Source organism: Pan troglodytes, chromosome 6, assembly GCF_028858775.2.
Source record: "Pan troglodytes isolate AG18354 chromosome 6, NHGRI_mPanTro3-v2.0_pri, whole genome shotgun sequence".
Lineage (NCBI taxonomy): Eukaryota > Metazoa > Chordata > Mammalia > Primates > Hominidae > Pan > Pan troglodytes.
In genome coordinates this window covers 48,655,783-48,673,193 of record NC_072404.2, presented here as the reverse complement: position 1 = coordinate 48,673,193, position 17,411 = coordinate 48,655,783, and the positions used below count along the sequence as shown (strand labels likewise).

Sequence of the window (17,411 nt, the reverse complement as noted above, 5' to 3'; positions counted from 1 at the left end):
ACAAGGCGTGAACTCCCCGTGGCCCCACCCATTTCCCCCAGGGCACATATCGGGCTCCAGTCCACTGTGGGCATGCCCAGACAAGCCCTGGGCAGGTTCCCTCATTTGCACAAAAGCTTCTGATGTAAACACTTGTGGGGAAGGTTGGAGATTCTCTGGGGACCCCTTTTTATCTGTGTAGGCATTTGGCTGTCTCAATATTTATAAAACTGAAATATTGGGAACAATTTAAACGCACAGAAATCAGTGATTAGTTGAATAAATTATAGCATATCTATGTCAGGGCACTGTCCTTGATATTTACAAATAATGCTGTAGATGAATAGTAATTGGCATGGGAAGATCTTCACTGCATCGTTTGGTTCCAGGATTTTTTCTAAGAAAATATCCATAGACATAGTTATAGATACATAGATATAAATACATAGAAAAAAAATATTTGGAACTAAATTTATATTAGAGGTAGTTACTGAAAATGGTACATAATGAGAAGTATATTCTCTTCTTTTTCTTTATTCATATATTTTAGTTTTTAAAAATTATCTATAATAGCACAATAATGAAAAGTTATTTTCTATTTTAAATGAAAGATATGTCTTTAATAAACTGATAAGATTGACACAGTAAAGGGAGAATACAAATGAAAATGCTTTTGGAATAAAAATAGAAACTGTGCTCTTGATTTTGGTCATTTGTATCAAATCATATTTCATGCAAAGCAATAAGCATTCTGATATAAAAACTAGCATCTCCCATTTTATTGCTGTGTTGATTAATAACAAATCAGTTTTCTATTTGTGTCTCATATGTGTATTAAGACTCTAACCTCTGCAACCAAATCCAACAAAATCTTGTGAAAAATTTCAGAAACAATGTTTGAGAAGAAACCCGGGACTTAAAAATGAACAAGTATGCAGTGTAAGCTGACCCTGAGTGTCACATTTTAACATCTGTTTTTCATGTTGTGATACTTATTTGAGATTTGGTATTATTAAGTAACGAGGAAAATATCTTACTGTTTCCATAGGTAACAGGGCAGTAACTTGAGGCTGATGGATTGGCATGCTTTGTCTATATAATGTAATTCAAATAAAGTCAGAACATTTTGGCTATGGCTTATGTGTCAAACATTTATACATTTTTTTTGTCTGATAAATGAACTGCTAGGCTTTCTGACTGGTTAATAATAGTCCAATAAAAAGGGAGAAAAATAGCTTTTGACCTTCCATTTAATATTACTACCAGCAGTTTGGAGGTTTAGGTGTATATGTAAACATTTAAAAATGATTTTGCATTGACTTTTTTTCAGAAAAAGCACTTTTAATATTTTAAATAATACTTATTGAAATGGATTCCACATACTTGTGTCTGAGCCAGTGTCCACACTATTGCCACAAACTCTGGGAACAAATTCTTATATATCAGATACTATACAAATATTTATTTATAATCTTTTCCCACAGACTATATGATATAAAAATTTAAAAGCCAGTATGAAAGTAGACCACTTAAAAAAGGTAACTGAATATGGTTCCCTAAGGAATTAAGGCCAATTTGGAAATTTCTTATGTAACATTCCTAAAATACAAATTTCATCATGTTATTCTATGTCTAAACTTTTTCATATCTCTTCATTGTCCTTAAGATAAAGCCCGATGCCCCGACATAGCTTATGTGTGATCTGGCACCTGCCATTCTCCCTGGGCTCATCTTTTCTATGAAACCCCTTTGATCCTTCAGGGCATTGACTGTGTCCTGCTTTCTGGTATATAGGCCTTTGCACATGCTGTTCTTTCTGAAACTGTCTGGCCATTCTTTTCCTTTCCCTGTTCCTCAGTCCTCTGTATCCTAATCTTTTTCACATTCTGTTCCAGGCTCTAATCATCTCTAACGTATTGTGATTATTCTTTAAATCTCCTGCTTTCCTAGCTGCTGGTGTATGCATCACATCAGCTTTCCACCCCTGACCATGGTCTCCCTCAGGGACTTTCAGTTGAGCTTGTTGTTCCCACATTGGATTCTTTGGCATTATACCTAGCTGGAGCCAGCCCCGGAGAGCCACATGCCAGGGGACCTTAAAACCTGTGGGACTTCTGCAAGCCACCAACTTAGGAAGAGCAAAACCGAAAACCAGGAAAAAGATTTTCAGAACTGAAAACCAGGCAAAAGCCCACAACAGAAAAATGGAAAGCAGAATGAGGTTGAGAAGTGGGTCCACACAGAGGGAGAACTGGGGTGAAGATGAGAATCTGATGGGCAAGATGAGGTGAGAAGCAATGAAGCTGCTGAAATAAAGGTGCATAAGGGAAGAGACAGGAGTGCGGAGAGCTTAGGTGAGACGTCACTTAGTAGGCAGAGCACACGCAATTCTGTTTTGTTTTGTTTTGTTTTGTTTTTGAGACAGAGTCTCACTCTGTCACCAGGCTGGCATGCAGTGGCACGATCTCGGTTCACTGCAACCTCCACTTCCTGGGTTCGAGCGATTCTCCTGCCTCAGCCTCCTGAGTAGCTGGGATTACAGGTGTCTGCCACTACGCCCGGCTAATTTTTGTATTTTTAGTAGAGATCATGTTGGCCAGGCTGGTCTCGATCTCCTAACCTCAAGTGATCCACCTGCCTCGGCCTCCCAAAGTGCTGGGATTACAGGCGTGAGCCAGCACACCAGGCTGGGAGCACATGCAATTCTGGTACAAGTCATAAACCTAGATTCTAGTCCCCCCACTGCCAGACCTTGGGTAAGTCACTTAACCTCATGTGATTTTAGAGTCACATGACCTTGGTTAAGTCACAAACTCCTTGGTCCTGAGTATTCTTATCTATTAACCAAGGAATTTGTGTTAGATCTGTATTTGTCAAAAGGCACGTAAATGTTAAGAGGTACAAGGGGACATGGAGGGGTTCACAAAGATATGGCATAAAAATGCCGCATCTTGGATTACTTTTATATAATGGAACAATTTTAAACATTTTAATCCAGAGAAGAATGGAGATGCTGTATATCAAATGCAAAATTTGAACAGTTTTAGAATGAAGCATGAGAATACAAAGACATTTTATTCATGGTGAGGCCTCTGTAGATTCTTCCCCAAAATGTATATGGAATCTCTGTTCACTCCTCTCTACTATTTGGGGCCCTTCAGTGGACATGTATGAGAAAGAATGACTACAGTATTAGTCAGACTCTTTCCAGCTGAAACAAGAAGTTTTTAAGAATAAGATTAGTGTAATGTGTTAAATATGAAGTTTACTAATAACAGTGTTCTGTCTCTTAGAAATAAGTAAAATAATAGCCTTTAGATGGCCAGATGCCACTCTGTGTCGTGTTTTTGCTCCTTGAATGTATATATTTTGTAATAAAATGCATCCCTTACGTATCATCTTTGAATGAGACTAAAAGATGCACGGTGTTTTGACAACATGAAGAAAGCTTTACAGCATGTTACATGAAAGATTTTAAAACACTGAGCTATATTTTTTCTTTGTATTTCTAGGTTCTACCTGGATTTGTAAGAGTCAGGTTATTTTTCCTGGTTTTATGAAACTTATCTTCCAAAAGCACATAAGGTTAATTTTTTGAAATACTCAAACATTGAGGAAACAGAGTCTGGTCATGGTAATTGGAACTTTTGATGTGCCCACTCCAGTGACCTGTTCATGCAAAAGCCTTAAGTAAGCAGGTTCTGGAGCCAGTCTGTAGCAGCTCTCTTCACTTTGAGAATGTGTTGATGGATTAAAGCAGAACCCAAACAGTCCACTATCTGCCTGTTGCTGTGTAAATGAGAACCCCCTTGATTTTTCTTTTTTTTTAAAGGAGGGGAGGGTGTAAATATCAATGCTGGGAGGTAACCAGATTAGCATGAAACAGAGCTGCCATTTTATACTATGCCTCATTCAAGTGACAGTCATTCAAGTTGCATTTTTTTTTCATCTCCTGAGAGTTATTATGAACTTTCTTTACTGAGTGTTATATTTAAGCCTTTTGAATAGTTTGCTGTCTGCAACAGTGGCGGCAGATAAGGAATGCTCTCAGAGGATCTCACTGTGAGACATAATGGTGAAATGCTGCAATGCATGGAATTTTATTTGGGACTGCAATTTAATAAATGATGGACTATCTCTAGGTCAAATCTAGTCCAGATCAGTCACTACCATCTGTCACCAAGCTACGGCCAACTGGCAGCTGGTTGGTGGCCATTATGAAATCCATTAGTAATTTCAGTTCATTTCTTAATTAATGGACATACTTATGCACAGAACATTCCATAATTGACCATTTTCTGAAGTGGCTTCATTCTGTTCCTGTTTTAGGATGGACATTCTTTGCCTCTGAGGAATATGTCTTCTAGTTTGCAGTTGCTACAGTGGAGATAAAGTTTCTTCTATCTCTGTTTATGCATATGTGTACAATCTGTGAAGGGATGGTAGCTTTGAAACTTCATTTTACATAGCTTGAAGTTGAAAATATGATTCCCAATGAGACTTTTAGAGTTGGACACATTTCAAGAATGTCCTTTCATAGGAGATTTTAGTATTGCATCCATATATTCTGGTCCCAGATGAAAGAAGTTCTTATAGAAACCTTCAACCAAAGGAAGAAAACCTATCCATTTAAATATGAGGAAAGCTGGCCTGTGTTTGGACCATTCTCCCAGTAATTTTTTTTTTTAACGTCTTTGAATGATTTCGTCCACCACAAATTGACAGGGTAGAGGACCTCCTCTTTTGGAGTTGCCAACAAGCACATTTTGCTACCAGTCAACTCTCCTAAATAATAAGTATGATGAATAACAACCAATTGGGGAAAATTTTTCAGCATAAAAAAAGGCTGACAGCTGTGAAAACAAAGCAAGCATGCAGCTCTTCAATTTAAAGAAATCCTTGCTCACGCTTATACTATAATGTAGGGGAGTCTCTTGGCAGAGTCATATTTTGCTCTATTTTTACATAATAAATACACATATAATCAAGTGAAAATAGACCTTGGTGCAGTGCTCAGCCATTCCCATGCTGTGACGATATAGTTCATTTAAATGCTCCTTGGGAATGTTGGCTCATTCAATGAGAAAACAGTCAGTTTTAGACCAAATATAGTCAATTCCAAAAAGCATTCAAGCCAGTTGCATGAAAATGGACTTTTTTGCTTCTCCACTGGCTGTTTTCAAATCACATTTGGCTCAGACAGAAAATGGAGTGAGCCTTCTAAAACCTCATGGTTTGTCCACTATAGCTTTATTTTATTGTTTTTTACTGATACATAATAGTTATACATATTTTGGGAAATACATTTTAATATAATGTTCAATACCTATCTGTTTCTTCTCTAAGCTGAATCACCATATTGCTACTTCTGTTGTCTTATCATATCTTTTCAAATTGCCCCTTTGTGGTGAAGTATTTCTGTTTTCTTGGTCAATAAAATGTCTGTGTGACACATTGAAGCGATATCCTTCAATCTGATAACATTATTTATAAACCCTATAAATCATAAACAACATCTGTACTCTCAAGTTATGTTTGCCATCTGAAATGAATCTACCAATAGTGCTGTGTAAGTAATTTGCTTCCGAGATCAGCTAGCTTGGAGTCCAAATACAGAAAGCAAACTGGCAGAGTTTTCATGAACATTTTTTACAGGACTATTGAAACCTCTGCTTAACTAAAATGACAAAGTGCTTCCAAAGCTTTGTGCTTTGTGAAACTGGAGGTCTTACTATTTCATAAGCACACGAGATGCATTTATGTGAGGCTGGACCTTAGGCACTCAGCTGGCTCTGTATACACAATCTCCAATTTTAGCAGGAGGTAAATGAACTAGAATCTTGGTCCCACCATTTCCTTGTGACCTTTGAAACTGACTTGACTTCTCCGATTTGAGTTTCCTCAGCGGTTGACACGGGTTTGAAAGCAGATGATGGCTGTGGGAGTGGCTGCTTCTGTGCCCACTCTGGTGGTGTTTAGCAGTGTTCTTCTCTTTCTCCGTATCTTTCCCCTTTCCAGCGGGTGTAGGGGCTGCGGCTTTTTCTTTCTTTTTTGCGTCTATTTCCAGAAATATACAAAATGCACGAATTCCTCAACCGATAATGCAGCAGATGACTGCTTAGCCTCTGGAATATTCTGTCTCCTTGAAGTCCCAGTTCTCTAAAGAAGAATGAGGTTTACTTTGACTTAACTGGAACAGCTTCTGCTACTAATTCCTTCTAATGGACTCCTACTTGTGATTCTGACTTTGAATTAAATCACGAAACCACAGGAAATCTCTAATTTGTTTTTAAGACTTTTTGGTGAAAAAAACAAAAGTATGACTTTCCAGGAAACACTAGAGTTACTTGTTTTCCATACTATATCCCATTAATTCAGACACATATTGAAGATATTCAGCCCTTAACCACTATACATCATAATTGTCTGCTTACTGTCTGCATCTTCATAATATGGGATCTTGTTCACCTCTATCACCAGTTCCTACCACCTAGCAGGCCCTTGGAAACTGCTGGTTGAATCAACAAATGGATCAATATTTGTGTATTTCCTGTCTATTTCTCAAAAGGATTCAAGGCAGTTTATAAGAAACACATGTGAAACAGAGCAATACAATTAAGATCAGAAAAAATGAGACCAGACATCATGTGAAGAAAATGAAAAGATATTTATGCTAAGGACCAAGGCCTGGTATGAGATCATTTGAGAACTGGACTTAACTCTAAATTAAGGCAAAAAAAATGAGCACATGATTGCCTATACTGTTCCCTTAATCGGAGAAAATAAAACATACAAGAGGAATTTCTTCACATGGGGGAACTATCAAGTAGGAGAATATTGCAAATGACCGTTGCCACATCTGACCCTATTTGTGTCTATGTGGCATTCTTGGTCATTTCTGTCTCTTATTAAGAAAGTCTGGGGCTTTGGGAGGCCAAGGCGGGCAGATGACAAGGTCAGGAGATTGAGACCATCCTGGCTAACATGGTGAAACCCCTTCTGTACTAAAAATACAAAAAATTAACCGGGCATGGCGGCGTGCGCCTGTAGTCCCAGCTGCTGGGGAGGCTGAGGCAGGAGAATGACGTGAACCTGGGAGGTGGAGCTTGCAGTGAGCCGAGATTGCATCACTGCACTCCAGCCTGGTGACAGAGTGAGACTCCATCTCAAAAAAAAAAGGTCTGGGGGTCTGGGGTTAAATGTAATGTCCTGGAACCTGAGATCTAAGCACAGCTAGTGGTTTACTGTTCTTTCTTCTGAAATCAGTACAGTGCAATTTGGATATGTATTATATGTAAGTTTTTATACATAATATATATTTTAAATATATGTATATATAAATATACACATATAAGTTACATATGTATATTTATGTCATGCATGAAAGCTAAATTTCTGTGGGAACCAACTCTATATCCTTTATTTTTTAAAAGGTCAAATTAGAAACAGATAAAACTTTAACAAACATTGCTATTTAAGGTTTGAGGAAACAAAAAGTAAATTCCTTTTAAACATCTATTCTGCTGCTGTAGAAGGGGACTTCGATGCATTTGCCAGTAGCCCATTTTTATAGCCATGTAAAAAGCTCTAGAAGTACTCAAAACAGTTGAGAGTTAGAAATGCTGGACAGGAGGAGTGCTTGCTGAGACAGGAGCTGTCGTGGGGCTCCTTTCAGATCCTGTTCCCCACTTCTCATTGAGGCCTGGCCTTGCTTTCTCTTCCCAGGACTTAACACATATGGTAGTGTTCTCAAGCGGTTATAGAATGTAGAATTTTGCTACTGAAGATGAGTTCAGGAAGCATCAGCATCACCTGTAGTCTCAGGAATGCAGAACTCCTAAGCCAATTCTCTAGAGGATTTTTATACATTGCTAGTGTGCCAAGCAGTAATATAGAGGACTCTTTATTTTGAATGAATAAATGAAAAATGCGAGACCTTCTTTCTTTAGAGTATACTTTTATGGTATGCATTATCTGAAACTATCTTCTTTGAATCCTAATATCCAAATGACACAATGCGTTTTCCGTGAACCCTTGCCCACTTTTAATCTTTTGAGTTTCTGCATGCTCATATTTCCTTTTAAAGTTTCTCCTTCTAGTTGAAACTCTACCTATTACGTAGGTGGCCAACATAACACATTGAGGGTCATAACAGACATTGAGCAGTAGGGACCTCTATTTTCTTTTTTTTTTTTTCTTTTCACTCTCTTTTAACTATTCAAATTCACTAGTACATTTGTCCCCTATGAGGAAGCTGATATGCTTCCTCCTGATGGTAATCTCTTGAAACCCTATAGTTAACTGTTTATACCTACCTTAAAATCCCGTTTCTCAGCAGAGTTAATACAAATCTGTAGTTCCCAGAAACACTGTGTTCTTGATGAAAATCCTAGACTCTTTTCATGGAGAAATCGGATTTTGCCTATTTATCTTGCCTCAAACCCTTTTATAGCCTTGATTTTTAAGGATTTTTTTTTTAGACAAGGGACCCACCAGAAAGAGTAAGTGAGTAAAGAACTTTATAGAGAGGGATGGCAAAGAGCTCCTAGCGAAGCATTAGAGAATCTTGCAATCAGGAAGGCAGTCATTAGAAGGTAATATAAAATGAGTGTCAAGAGTTTTGGCCCTGGCACCAGGGTGCCCCAAGTCGGGAAATGATCCATATAAAATCTCAACACGTAATAAATACTCACTTAATATTAGCAATTACAGTTAACTCTTGAACAATGCAGGGATTAGGTTCCTACGCGGGAACGGTGTCAGGACAACCACATTGTATTACTTGGAGTCCCCAAATACTGTATTACTAGCCTACCATTGACTGGAAGCCTTACCAATAACAAACAATCACTAACATATATTTTATATATTATATGTATTATATACTATATTCTTACTGTTAATATAAAGTAAGCTAGAGGAAAAAATGTTATTAAGAAAATCCTAAGGAAGATAAAATATATTTACTATTCATTAAGTAGAAGTGGATTATCATAAAGGTTTTCATTTTCAGCATCTTCACATTGAATAGGCTGAGGGGGGAGCAGAAAGAAGGGGTTGGTCTTGCTGTCTCAGGGGTGGCAGAGGCGGGAGAAAACCCATGCATAAGTGGATCCGTGCAGTTCAAACCTGTGTTGTCCAAGGGTCAGCTGTATTACCCAATATGTACTAACCTGCATACTTAAGACACTTAACAGTTTCTTAGGTGTTTATAAAGGCCAATATCTTATATTTCAGTGTAATCACACATGAAGAGATATTACATTCAGAGTAGGGTGAAAGGAAAGCTGAGGCGCCGCAACCGAATTGCCAGGTCTGTTTTGGGAGGGCACCGACAATGGGTTGGCTTACCGCCACCGTGAGGACACACACTGTACCTGACTGCACAGGTGCTGCTTGGAATAAGAATTTTCGTGGGAGGAACAAGTGTGATCATCAGGGAAGGGGTTAGTACCCGTAGCCAAAGGACTGTGCACTAAGACAACAAAGAATGATATATAAACAAAGCACAACACTTGCATGGCAGGAGAAAGATGAATGGGGTACTTAAGCAAAGCTCTCGAGACAGAGTAGTGTGTGATTGAAAAGGCTAAAATGACTATGTATATTGTGTTTGGAGAAACAGGTGAGGCCCCCATGGGCTGTCAAATAATGACTAATATATTAGTAGTCATGCTATCGTGTTATTATTAGTGACTCCTTTGCTCACTGTTAGCTAAGGCAGTTACTTTTTCTCTATACAAGGATTTCTTGACCTGTGAGATTTCCTTTTTTTGCCTTTCACGGTACACTTTTCAATGCTATGTACAAAGGTGTCATGATTTGTTTAGCAGGAAATCTATTATTATTGTCCCCTGGAAGTTATTCTTCAGCTTATCCAAGGTATACAAATTCACTTTTGCATTTCTAAGTCACAGTTGTTGATTCCCTAGTCTCAGTTGATATAAAGCTGTAGCATTTTGGAAACTGTTTGCCAAGCATCTTTCTTCATCTTCAGCAGTGGAATCTAGCCCATTGGACCATTCTCCTCTCTTGTAAGCAATTTTTATTTAGTCAAGTTCCAAGGCCCTGATAATTTTTTTATGATATACCTTCATTTATTGACAAATGGAAGACTATTCCACCTAAAACTTTGTTGTGTACTTCATGTCTGATATCTGTGCTGAGGCTCAGCAAGAAATAACTATATCTCACTATACAGCCATCCAGTTCAGATTAGAACTGAGTTTTTCAAACTTTGATCTTTGATAAACAATGTACCTGTCAATTTAATGTAACTTTTTGTCTAATTCTGAATGCATAGGTCATAAAGTTGAAATGTTTAGTAACTGTGTGCAGAAAGAGAATTTTGTAAACCTAGGAAAATGCTGTAGTTCTAGTGCCTATTAAGAAAGAAGTGTTAATTTCCTTTCAGTTTTTCCCTCTTAATATTGGGGATTAGTTTATTCATATAAAATTACATTATGCATTTTTTACTTATGTTGTTAAACAACTTTGTGAACATAATTTTACTATTTCCTCACAGTTCTAGCATATATCTATGTTATTATTTGTTATTCTAGTTTTAGACAGGTTCTTACCAATTAGATACTACAAGTATTCTGAGATGAGCATTTTTATGCATAAAGGTTTTTTTCTTTGTTAAAATTATCTCCTTAAAAAAGATGAAGAATATTAGGATTGTTTAGTCAAAGAGTATTTATAAAGTTCTTTGTATATATATTGACTAAACCCATTATATAAATTTACACCTTTACCTTCAAGGTAAAAATTATATGTCTCCTTTCACCCTTGAAAGTTATGTCCTTATTAAGGATATACATATTTAGGCCAGGTACAGTGGCTCATGCCTGTAATCCTAGCATTTTGGGAGGCTGAAGCGGGTGGATCAGCTGAGGTCAGGAGTTCGAGACCAGGCTGGCCAACATGGCGAAACACTGTCTCTACTAAAAATACAAAAATTAGCCGGGCATGGTGGTGGGTGCCTGTAATTCCAGCTACTTGGGAGGCTGAGGTAGGAGAATCACTTGAACTGGGAAGGCGGAGGTTGCAGTGAGTCGAGATTGTACCTTTCACTCCAGCCTGGGCAACAGAGGGAGACTCAGTCTCAAAAAAAGAAAAAATAAAAGAATATACATATTTATATGTTATAGGTAGATGGTATTTTATTGTTGTTTTAGAATAGCCATTCTTCCATTACATGTATTTATATAGGACTAAATTGGAACTGAATGAAAGGAGGACTTTCTTCAAATACCTATCTGTGGGAAATGAAGGCTTTATGACTTGTCTGAAAAAATATATTTTTTACCTTATGTAAGTGATATAGAAGACCTGGGAATATAGCTGTCTCACTGCAGTGCTCTTCTATAGGTCCAGTCTGTGGAGTGGCTACATAAGGGAGACATCTTGATGAAGAAGACTTTATATAACAAAACAATAACCATAACGGTAATTGCAATAACAATAATCTCAGCTAAATTTGTTTAATGCTGTGTGCCAGATGCTCCTCAGTGTTTTGTAAGTCATATAATCATCTCAATATCCTTGAAAGCAGGTTAAAATTCCTATTTACAGATAATTAAACCATTTTGACAAGTAGCTGGGCTAGAATTTTAATCAGTAAAGTCTGACTCTGGAGCCTACAGTCAGACGCTACACTATGATGCTATTACTTTCTCTTTTGATTGGATCCAAAGTGAAATTCATTAATATTTAATTCTAGTCTGTGATCCCTAATATTATTTACTCCAAGTCAAACCAAATTTATTAGTGCTTGCTGCGTGCCAAGTAGTAGATAAGTACTCCAACATTTTTGTTTGTTTGTTTTAGCCATCACATATTAACACTTGTATGTATCAGGTACTGTGCTAGAGGCTAGGGATATAAAGGTCAGTGAGCATGGCCCCTTTTCTCAGGGACTATATGTCCACAGATTATTGGAAACCAACATCATAAATTCTATGATGTGTGTAGCATTAGAAGAGGAAGCACAATAGATGTTCTGAGCTGACCAAATAAAGCTTCGCTAAAATAGTGCCATTTAAGTAGAGTCTTGCAGGACACATGTTTGCAAAGAAGATAACATTGGAGATGTGGTAGAGGTGGTGGTGAGTGGAAGCATATTAAAAATCAAGGAGATTTTTTGAAAGAGTGTGCTGTTCAGGAATCTACAAGTGTTTGATGTTGCATTTGGGTGAGATGAGATGAGAAAAGTAGTCCAGGGTGGGAATCTGAGGGCCTTTGGTCCATGCTAAATTTTGGACTTTATCTTGTAGACCAAAAGTTACAATTCAGATACCATCAGATGCTAGGCAAATGAAATCAGTGAGTGAATCATACTGGGTAACCAGCAGAGAGAGTGGTGGGTACTATGGAAAGCAGGAAAACACACACCACTGCTAAAGAGAAGAGCTGCCTCTCAGCTCATGTAGGTTGTATCCAAGGGTCTGGTTGCATCCATACCCTTTTATTTTTCATGGAAATTCATAAATCCGGGTTTGTATGTGAAATCTCCAAATTTTCAATCTTGGCAATTAAGATGGAAAATGATTATAAAACACTGTGCAAGCCAGGGAAAATATAAATGGTGCCCTTGGGCTGCTTGGCTCGGTCCTGCTAATACAGAGGGTCCAGGGAAGAACATGAAGCAGGGGAATGACGTGGTTGGATTTGAACACAGGAGAGTCCATTCAGATGGTATTTTGTTTTGTTTTGTTTTGTTTTTGAGACGGAGTCTTGCTGTGTTGCCCAGGCTGGAGTGCAATCGCATGATCTTGGCTCATTGCAAGCTCCGCCTCTCAGGTTCAAGTGATCCTCCTGCCTCAGCCTCCTGAGTACCTGAGATTACAGGCATGCACCACAGGCCCAGATAATTTTTGTATTTTTAGTAGAGATGGGGTTTCACCATGTTGACCAGACTGGTCTCAAACTCCTGACCTCAAGTGATCACCTGCCTCAGCTTCCCAAAGTGTTGGGGTTACAGGTGTGAGCCACCATGCCCAGTCTATTTTTATTTTTTAATGACAAATAATAATGATATATATTTCTCACATATGCTGTGATATTTTGGAATATGCATAAATTGTGTAATGGCTCAGTTGAGCTAATTAATATCTGCAATACCTCACATACTTATTTTTTTGTGGGTGAGAACACTTAAAATCTACTCTCCAGTGAGTTTCAAAATGCAATACGTTATTATTAACTATAATCACCACTTAGTACAATAGATCTCTTGAATTTATTCCTCCTAACTGAAATTTTGTGTCCTTTCACCAATATCTCTCCACCACCCTCTCCCTTGGGTCCTGGCAACCACCATTCTACTCTATATTTCTGTGAGTTCAACTTTTTTAGATCTCACATATAAGTGTAATCATGTGATACTTGTCTTTCTATGCCTGGCTTATTTTACTTAGGATAATGTCCTCCAGATTCATCCATGTTGTTGCAAATGACAGAATCACCTTCTCTTTTAAGGCTGAATAGTATTCAATTGTATACACACATACCAATGGACACCTAATATTGATTCCATATCTTGGTATTGTGAATAATGCTTCAATGAATGGACAAGTAATAGACTTGGTAAGGAATTTAACTTGACTGAAGGACAAAAGTGGCAAGTTGTTAGAAAGGGCAAAGTCAAGGAGACTTCCCAGGTGTGAGACATGGGAGACTGAGTGAATGGGAGTGCTAGTGGTTGGTAGGGAATTTGGGAGGAGCAGGTGTGAGGAAGGGTGAGAATGAGTTTTGGGTGGCCCTATTGACTTTGACAGTTTCTCAAGGGTGTTTAGGTGAAAGTATTTCAATTCATCTAATTATCTTAACGAGGCTACATGGTCGAACATAATAGTCCAGTTTTTAAAAGTGCAGAGACAGAAGTCCAGAGAAGTTAAAAGAATTTTACTCAATCCCTCTCATCTGATTAGTGGCAGAACCAAAATTGGTAGGTTTTCCCTCTACTAGTCCACAATTATTTTAGATAAGATCAGGATCCTTTGAAATACCTGTTCCTCATCTCCTTATTTAGGTTTTGGAATATTCTTATTTATAGGAAAAAACAGCATTATCAATTATGCCTTTATACTTGAACGAAAAACTTGAGAAAGTCAATTTCAGGAATCCTCAGAAAATAATTACATCTTAGAAATGAATTGAAAGAGTGAGGATAGCATGAATCTGCATTTACATGGTGCATACCCCCCCACCCCCCACCCACCCCCACCCACCCCACCCCACCCTAGGAATCACCAACCTGCGCCTGAGTTCAGGTCATTTGCCTAAACAAATCGTTAAAGTGGAAGAAATGTAAATCTGGTGTGAAAACAATATTTGGTTTTAAGTTTTTCCCAAGTTATTGAGAGTGGCAAAGCTAGTTCCAAAAGAGTGAAACATAGGATGAAAACAATAATATTTCTTTATGAAAATAGCTGCAATAGAATACCATCTAGTTGACTTCATCATGATTATGTGCTGCTCAAAATATTCCTTTCTCCATTATGTAGCAAGTCAGTCTCTTTTGGACCAGAAGATTGATTCCGGTCTTTGTTTTTTAAATGGAGGGGTTATTTGTTTAGATAGGGGTACATGAATTAAACAGAATTCTAGCTCCTGATAATCTATGTGGGTATATCTCGGGAGCTAGGATACAGTTTGTTTTAGGGCTGCTGTAACAAATTACTACAAACCGGACTGCTTAAGAGAACAGGTATTCTCTCACAGTTCTGGAGGCCAGAAATTCAAAATGAAGGTGTTGGCAGCATTGCACTCTCTATGAAGGCTTTAGGGGAGAATCTTTCCTTGCCTCTTCCAGCTTCTGAGGCTATAGGCATTCCTTGGCTTGTGGCAGCATCACTCCATTCTCTATCTGGCTGGTGACATTGCTGCTTCCCCTTCTGTGTATCTGTGACATCTTCCCTTGCCTCTCTTATGAGAACACTTGGTGATGGCATTTGGGGCTCACTCCCTTAATCCAGGGTAATTGCACCATTTTAAAATCCTTCGTTTAATCCCATCTGAAAAGACTCTTTTTCTAAATAAGGTAACATAATCCAGGAGTGGGACTTGAGATCTTTGGATGACCATTATTCAACCTGTTATAGGCAGTGTAAGGTTGGATTCAAGGACTAGGCAAAGTAAGGTGGGCATCGGACATAGGGTTCAACTTCAAGGAAAGTCTTTATTGTGAGCAAAAGCAAAATGTCCAAACCAGAGTGGCAGTGTCAAGTGTCAGGCCCAAAAGATAAAGCATGGATCTGAATAAGAAGACACACCACACAGCTGGAACTCAGAAGGCAGCACTCTCCCTGATACTTAAGCAGGGCAGAGGCAGGAACCACTTTTCTGGTTGGGTGTTGAGATGTGATAGTGTGATATCCATGTGAATATCCATGCTGAAACAGTGTGTCTGTAAGGCAGGCTGATGACACCTGATTGAAATTGTGAGCCAACACGTCTGTAATCCCAGCGCTTTGGGAGGCCAAGATGGGTGGATCACTTGAGGTCAGGAGTTCGAGACCCACCTGGCCAGCATGGTGCAACCCCAACTCTACTAAAAATACAAAATTAGCCAGGGATAGTGGCGCATGTCTGTAATCCCAGCTATTTGGGAGGCTGAGGCAGGAGAATCACTTGAACCCAGGAGGCAGAGGTGAGCTGAAATTGTGCTGCTGCACTCCAGCCTGGGCGACAGAGCAAGACTTCATCTCAAACAAACAAACAAACAAAAAAGAAATTGTGAGCCAAGTCAGCTGGGAACACAGATGTGTCTGAGAGAAGCTCGGGCTTGACTCCTGACTGGACTCATGTCACTCCATTTTAGTTTCTATGTATTTCCATCTCTACCCCTCTGCCCCACACTCCAACTAGTGTAAGCCAGAATTATATATACATGACTCAGCCCTTTCTCCCTGATAACATCTCTTGGCATATCCAAAGGGTCACTTGCCCACAAAGTTATCAGTGACCCTGCTCTACTTATCAGTATTATCTCCCTCAGGCCTGGTCACACAGGCTCCTTCCTAAAATAGTTCTCCTTATCTCCTGGCCTAGAGCAAACATGCATCTATCTGCCTGCAACAAGCAAAGTATTTCCCCATCCACACAAATTCCCAGGAAAAGCAAACCAAAATGTAAAATGAAAACACTGAGTTTATTGAATTTTAGGACCACCACCTTAGTGTTTTTAAGTCTTAGAAACGTGTTAATTATCATAATGGTTCTGGCCTTTTTGAGCCTGAGCAAATTTTTGGCATAATGAATCAGGCACAAGGAGGATGTCATGTGCAGTGTCCGTGTCTTTCTGTAGCCACAGTACTGTCACTTGATTGCTCCCTGTGTGGTTATGGTTCTCTAGAATGGTTGACATAAAGCAAACAAATGACATTGCTTCCTCATGGCGAGGACTAAGTAATCGGCACATTTATCAACCGCTGCTCGGCCTTGTGGCTGTTCAGATATTGTATGTGCCACGACATCGTTTCCTTTGTGGCTTCCTGATGCTGAAAACCTTTCCTGGTTAAACTTCTATCATACTATATCAAGAGTGATAATGAGTCTTAAACATATTTGGCATGTATGACTTTATTAAGAAAATTTGTTAAGGAAGCAGATGTTAATGTTTTGTTACATCCTTCATATTCTTGTGGACTTACTAAGGGAAAGCTTTGCTACATCAAATAAGGAGATGCCTTGTTGCAATTCGATCCCAAAGGAGATTTAATTTCAGTAGAGTTTACAACACATTACCCTCAAGGAGACAGAGAGAAAGGTCTCCATAAAAGATTACTTGCATCTTACTATACCTGATTTTCTCAGACAGCACTTGCACCAGCAGAAGAAATGACAAACTGCTAATGGCAATAATTTGGAATAGTCTGTGTCCCCAATGACTCTTTTTTCTTATGTCTGTGTTGCACTCAGATCAGCAATACTAGAATCTTATTATAGCGGAAAGTCGTACTGAACACTTTAGAGACAGACACAAGTGTGGCAGAAAGATCATAGGCTCTGCTGTCAGATAGACACCTTTTACCTTAACTTACATTATTACTCAAGTCATTTTACCTCCTCAGATCTGTGTCTTCATATATAAAATAGAGATAATAATGAAAAATCTGTTTCCCTGTGTCTTGGCACATACAAATTGCCACCTAGATATTAGGCAAGTGTCAAGTATGGTCCTCTCACACTCACTCTGTCCTTGCTTTACATTCATGCTGGTTGGACTGTCCACCCCTGACAAGTCACACAGAAAACTCTGCCAACTCAGAGAATCCATGTGCATTTTTTTTTTGTTATGCTGTATTTTTGTCCAATTGACTATTTTTCCTCCTTACACTTTTTTGTTACTTTGGTCCCTGCAAAAAAATAGAATGGTTGGCAGACATTTAAGTGATGCGTTCTTGATCAACAAATGAAGAGTAATA

General features: G+C 38.6%; 1 protein-coding gene across 12 annotated transcripts in view; it reads left to right on the top strand.

Annotated features, from left to right (window-relative positions):
- Positions 1–17,411, top strand: part of SUGCT (succinyl-CoA:glutarate-CoA transferase) — a 769,414-nt gene that overhangs the window by 576,625 nt on the left and 175,378 nt on the right. For 6 of the 12 annotated variants that reach the window (XR_010158439.1, XM_009452971.5, XM_016957324.4 and 3 more), the window contains one exon: positions 11,353–11,430. The exons of the other annotated variants lie outside the window; for them this stretch is intronic. Coding sequence is in view for 5 of the 6 variants with exons in the window: in XM_009452971.5 (XP_009451246.1) it covers positions 11,353–11,430 (78 nt within the window). In the remaining variant the exon portion in view is untranslated. The remainder of the gene's footprint in view (positions 1–11,352; positions 11,431–17,411) is intronic. 12 annotated transcript variants of the gene reach the window in all.